This window comes from Montipora foliosa, chromosome 2, assembly GCF_036669935.1.
Source record: "Montipora foliosa isolate CH-2021 chromosome 2, ASM3666993v2, whole genome shotgun sequence".
NCBI lineage: Eukaryota > Metazoa > Cnidaria > Anthozoa > Scleractinia > Acroporidae > Montipora > Montipora foliosa.
In genome coordinates this window covers 60,598,608-60,604,607 of record NC_090870.1, presented here as the reverse complement: position 1 = coordinate 60,604,607, position 6,000 = coordinate 60,598,608, and the positions used below count along the sequence as shown (strand labels likewise).

The window sequence follows — 6,000 nt, the reverse complement described above, 5'->3', positions numbered from 1 at the left end:
AGTATTTCAAAACAAAAAAAAAGCACCCATCCATGTTGTATTCACTACTTGCACAATCCCATGATAATACAATTCGTTTTGGGGGTTCTTTACCCAAAAACAAGGTGAGTTAAATACTCTTGGGACTGTATCATGCTTCTGTGAACTGGATATTCATTGTTTTAATGCAAATAACCCTCCAAGATGAACTGTTTTATGGGATTTGTGCAAGCAGTGAATTGAGTGAGTATTATACTGGTACATGTAACTGTAATCAAAGCAGTAAGCACTTAGTGTAAGCTTAATTCTTGTGCATTTGATTTTGCAGCTTCAAATATATGCTGAGAGTTAATATGAAGTATGTCCTCTGTCTTCTCAGTAGGTGAGAATTTGTGACAGTGTATTTTGCGCTGTTTCCTTTGTTCACTCCCAGTGTTGTGGAACCGACATTGTCTACCATCACAGACATGAAGTAATAAATTTTCAAGTGCTTGCTATTCCTTTTTTCTTTGCAGAACAGAACTTTATGTCATATATAAAGGTTTGGTGTGTATTTTTTAGTTTTATCATTTTTCCATCGTTTTGAATAATTTTATGATTATTAATATGAGAACATGTGCCCTACATGTATACAGTGTAGTCCTGTTGGAGAGTGAAAAAGACTTAAGAGGGTTCTGGGATTGCCTCCTGTTGAATTGAAATCCAAGGTTCATAGACTTCTGGTATAGTGTATTGGCTGCAGTGAAAAAAGCGTCTCCGATTCCTATAGCCTGCTTGCAGGCGGTAATGTTTTTTTTGCTGGCCATACTGGACGGGTGGAAAGATCTGGGACGAATGACAAAGTGAGGGGGACTTCCACATCGTCCAATCTGGCGACTGAAATGCAAAATTACCGCCTGCAAGCAGGCTACGATTCCTAGAGATTCACTTGATTGGTGGTGCACTACCGTGATGTTTTACACATTTAATTCTTATTATTTTCTGGATATCCTGGTCACATCCATCATACCTTGCTAAAACACATTGAGCTTGATAGTAATCCCAAGGGTGGCCACTGGAACGAGAGGTGACTGTTGATAGGAATTATTGGGGATCTAAGCACTGACGGACGGAAAGCAGAAGTGAGCATTTGCCATTCCAGGGCAGTAGCCTCTCCTAGATTTTTAAATCAATCATCTCCAATAGACAAAAGATTCTTAGCAATGCAATGTCTTCTGTCTTCAGGAACTGTTGGACTCATTATCAACAAAGTTAGAAGACAATTGTCTGGAGTATAGACACGATGAATTTAGACTTATAGTTGACATTTCAAAGGTGAACCTTTCTTGATGGTAACGTTTCCTTGTATTTTTTCTTTTGAAAAGCAAGTCCTTGCCCGTGATTGAAAATCTAATCCTCTCCCCTTTCAGGCCTTAATCAATGTTATGACAATGTGTTCATCGAAAAAATTGGTAAGCGTATTATTTCTTGTGTGTTGTCAAGGTAACCCAAGCGAAGCTTTTTTATCATCATGTTGTAAGAGTGAGTTAGTGTCCCCATTATTGTCGTTGTCCCATAGGCACTTTAATTTCTTAAAACGTGGCCAGTGAGACCCGGAGGTCTTGGATTCAGGTTTGAGTAGTGAACCATTCAACATTACCTCTTTTGAATCTTAGTACTGTGAAGATTCATCTATCCGGAATATTAGAGTAGGCGAAGCATAAACTTGAATACTCCGGATATTTTGCGGACTTACTTTTCATAAGCTTTCGAGCTCTCCTGAGCTCTTGGTCACATGACTGGTGTTGTTGGTGACGTCATCCTCGGAAGTAGGCGGGAAATTCGAAGGTACATTCGAATCTACATTCGGACTCTATGCCCTTCACTCAACAAGGACGGAGGCCGCCACAACTTGTCCCCCATCTGGACCAACCTCCTCAGGAACAGGGGGAGGGGGGCCGCTCAGAAACCTTCGAATTTCCCGCCTACTTCCGAGGATGACGTCACCAACAACACCAGTCATGTGACCAAGAGCTCATGAGAGCTCGAAAGCTTATGAAAAGTAAGTCCACAAAATATCCGGAGTATTCAAGTTTATGCTTCGCCTACTCTTTTGAATCTTCTTTCTGGTTTCTTTACGTGGCAACGCCTCTACAAGAGTTAAAGCATTGTGTAATCGGTTTCTTCTGCATATTACAGTCGAGCCAGTGCTTTCTCTTTTCTTCGCTTCCTGTTGAAGAATTGATCACAACCCTTATCCAGAATGGAATGTGGCGAAATCGTAACGGCTTGGAAATGTTATGCGCCAAGCCTTGTCTTCTCTGTGCAGGGATGGCGCAGTGGTGATCGAGAGCACTCTTCTCCCACCAGTGTGGCCCGAGTTCGATTCCCGACTCGGCGTCATATGTGGGGTGAGTTTGTTGGCTCTCTACTCTGCACCGAGAGGTTTTCTCCGGGTACTCCGGTTTGCCCTCTCATCAAACAACCAACATTTGACTTGATTTGCGTTATTTGTTACTTTCAGCTCACAATGTCCCCAATTAGTGCTCCAGCGCTAGAACGACCAGACACTTGAATAAAGTTTGTTTTCATTTCATTATTTCCTTTTTCCCGGCGCTTCTCATGCATTCATGAAATCGATGCAAAAATACTTTTGCCACTGTTTTACCTACGAAAGGGGCAGTAGTTAAAAATAAAAAGGAAAGTGTAGTCTATGGTATCTATGGTGGAATGAAAACATGTAAATTGAAATTATCCTTAACCACTTCAAAATGAGATATATTTTATTTATTTATTTCTTTCCAAGAGTGCACGGTCTGTATTTTGCTATCTCTACCCAGCGACACGGTAACGCGCCAAGAACCAATCGGATTGCAGGATTCGTTACCGTGCCCTCTTGGAAAAGAATCAAATAACTTATTTGCCGGTTTAGCATTTTAGTCTTATGATACTGATACTGATTAGCTCATTTGTGCCTATTATTGAAGTCTCCTCTTATCAGTTGCCTCATGCATTCATTAACTGCCTATGTTTTCACTTTAGGCTCAGTAAGCTAATTTGCTCGTACAAATATAATAATGAAATGACCGCCATCTTTTGAATGTCTGTGCTTATACACTTTCGTTTTTCAGAGGATAAGGGGTGCACACGTCTTTCCGAATCTGTTGGTAAAGCTAGACACAAGGAGTCAGTATGGAATAATGTTGTGAGTAGTCCTGTCTTTTCAAAATGGACCTGCCAAAATTCGAAGAATCAGGAATGAAAACATGTCTTTGGTGAAAAGTCGGAACAACAAAGAGATTTAGCGTTGCGGCGTTTACGTAGAACGGTAAACGGCATGTTTCCGCTTGTCATAAAAAAGAACGAAAATTTTCTTATACCAAGTTCTCTCGTTTGAGAAGTTGCTCGAGGCAAGAAATCAGGGAAAGCCAGTTTCACTAAATGCTCTCGCCCGTTGCTAAGCAACTAGTTTGGTATCCTTTCCACGGGCGCATTACACTGTTAACATCGAAAGTTTCACTATGCAAATTTCAGCTTACTGTTCGCCGTAAGGTAGCTGAATGAAGACCGCCTCATCTGTTGGGCATCTAAAATATTTGAGGTAAAACTTCCCTTGGGGTATTTATTTAAACGTTTACTTTGGTTATTTAATAAATTGCCGTTTTGGAATGGGAAGGCGTTGAGGTGGCATCTGTATGCTCTAGGTTCGAATTTTACTCTCACCGCGAAGTGGATTTGTCATGAAGAGACTACACACATTAGAGACATATATTTGAAGTGTGGAATGAAGCGTGTTAAGAAATTTTCAGTCGGTGATCCCGAATTCAGCTCCACCTTGGCCTTTTAAAGGACCAACTGTTTCCCTTTCTATGGTTGGATTTATTAACTCTGTTTTTTTTATACGATTTTTTTATTTCTGGACACGGCCCCATAGCTTCAAGCTTTTAAATATACAGCCGCGTGAAAAGTAAGACTCTTTACTTTTCCGCATTCTTTATTCGGACCCAGTGACAACAGTCAGAAAATACAGGTGCATGACCAAGTCACAGTTGTGAGTCAGAAAGGGGTGAAGAAAAGAGAAAACACGAATCACTACGCTTTAACAAGCCATTTGTTGATCAAAGACTTTTCTTCCGCAGTATGATTCTTGAGGATTGCTCACACTCCGGAGTAGCTGGTCTGGTAATATATCTGCTAAAGGAGCAAGTTAACCGTGCACTTTGTGTAAGCTGAGAGTTTCTTGTTTTTACCTCATGGTCTCTTACACAAGTTTTCGGTGTCGCAATGACATCATTTTCAAGTGCGGCTTGAATTGATTGGTGTGTTAGTTCTTTTATCGTAAATCTCAACATTAAATTGCATTTTGTCATGCGAAAGTGATTCATCAAATTTCTTAAATCTAGTCTTCATTACTTTAAAGGCAATTGCTCCCTCAGTTTTGGGTCCATTGATTCACCGTGACGCTAGATTTTTCTAGTGCTGTAGTGTGTGTAGCTCCTGTCTTAGGTAAATGTCTTGTGTTGAAATGAAATATCAATTAAAGTGCTGTCACTACAATATTTATTTCTTATGGACCTTTATGTAAAGCAGTTGTGAAGGATAAGAGTTTAGAGAACAGGAAGACCATACATTTGAAGACGTGTATCTGTGTTTAGTCCACAGTAGAGGAGCCCTGGTTCCAAGGCACTCGTCTAATGTCAATTCTGCAGCTAGTTCTCAAGCCTCCTCCCGAGGCAGGAACCGAAAAGGATCTGGTACAAGAGACTGACAGGTAATACAAAATAGGCTGTAACTATGGCTAAGTTTGTCTGACATCTTAGAAAGCGGGGAGCTGATAACGCGTCTGTCTTATCTGTAGTTTTAATAATTATCTCATTGCCGTTTTATATTCTCGTCTCAGGATCATGGGAGCTCTCAACGTTTTGAGGTTTATTCTTCTTAGAGACTTGTCGGATAAGGTGAGGCCAACCACACAAGTGAAGAGTGTTTTTCCTCTTACAGATACCTGGAAAATTCAGTTGGCTTGAACAAGATTCGAACCCATGACCTCTGCGATGCCTGTGCAATGCTCTACCAACTGAGCTATGAAGCCACTCAGTTGGGAGCAGGTCAATTCGTTGTACTCATGTGTTCCCGTGAAAGGACTCTATGAATGAAATAAATGCATATATTCAGTTTGAAGTGCGTGTTATGGATGAAAAGGAGAAGTGAGCCTTGCACTTATCTGGATAATTAATTTTAAGCAATTTTCTGTGATATACATTTGAATAAGTCAGGTGGCTAAAATCATCCCCTTGAGTTCGAGAATCACTTCTCCCTTTCATGTTAGCAAATCTGTTAGCACGTGGATGGAGAAGTTTGGAGGGCTTCTGAACGAATGAGTGAACACAAAAACAAAATGAAGCCAGAAGTCACAGTATTTGCCAGTAGTCGGATCGTCCACCAACAATCTAAGATAACCTCAGTTTCTTTCAATCACCTTTCAGCAATAAAAGAGGGAAGTTCGTTATTGAGATACAAGTGTTCAAAGACAAAAATATTGTTGGTTTTCACTCACGTGGTCAACAGCAGTGTTTTTCAACGGAAACAAAAGAAAACGTTTGCATAATAATAGAGTTTAATTCCTGAAGGATTGGGTCGGGATACCAATGAAGCCACCCTTTCTTTGTTTGGAGACGAGAACCAACATGGCGGCCGTGACGTCATGGGAAACCGAGAACAGAGCGTCTCCAAATGGCTTCCAGTTGGGAATTGTGATCTATTACCATGACTTTACAATAACGAGTGCACCTTGTGAGGCAGTAATTTATGTTGAATGTGAAACCATAATTTTGCCGTTAAGTGAAACAGTGACGTAGAGCCAATTCTACTAAAGGGACAGTCTTTTGAAAATGTCGAAACTGCTTGAACGACCTCAAACCCGTCGAGCGCTTGCCAGCCGACGTTTGAAGAGGAGAGGGAAGCTGGAGTCAAGCCTTGTCCCAATCTCCTCTCACTCGTTTTTTACGAACTGTAGTCACTATTTGTCTCTTTTCAACTCTT

The 6,000-nt window shown here is 40.8% G+C and overlaps 1 protein-coding gene across 2 annotated transcripts in view; it reads left to right on the top strand.

Moving 5' to 3' along the window:
* The window catches only part of LOC137984359 (glomulin-like), a 32,128-nt gene that overhangs the window by 17,993 nt on the left and 8,135 nt on the right, over nucleotides 1–6,000 (top strand). For both annotated transcript variants that reach the window (XM_068831536.1, XM_068831527.1), the window contains exons 10-17: nucleotides 308–361; nucleotides 495–525; nucleotides 1,204–1,293; nucleotides 1,389–1,430; nucleotides 3,090–3,163; nucleotides 4,098–4,182; nucleotides 4,614–4,729; nucleotides 4,859–4,916. In XM_068831536.1, coding sequence (XP_068687637.1) covers nucleotides 308–361; nucleotides 495–525; nucleotides 1,204–1,293; nucleotides 1,389–1,430; nucleotides 3,090–3,163; nucleotides 4,098–4,182; nucleotides 4,614–4,729; nucleotides 4,859–4,916 — 550 coding nt within the window. The remainder of the gene's footprint in view (nucleotides 1–307; nucleotides 362–494; nucleotides 526–1,203; nucleotides 1,294–1,388; nucleotides 1,431–3,089; nucleotides 3,164–4,097; nucleotides 4,183–4,613; nucleotides 4,730–4,858; nucleotides 4,917–6,000) is intronic.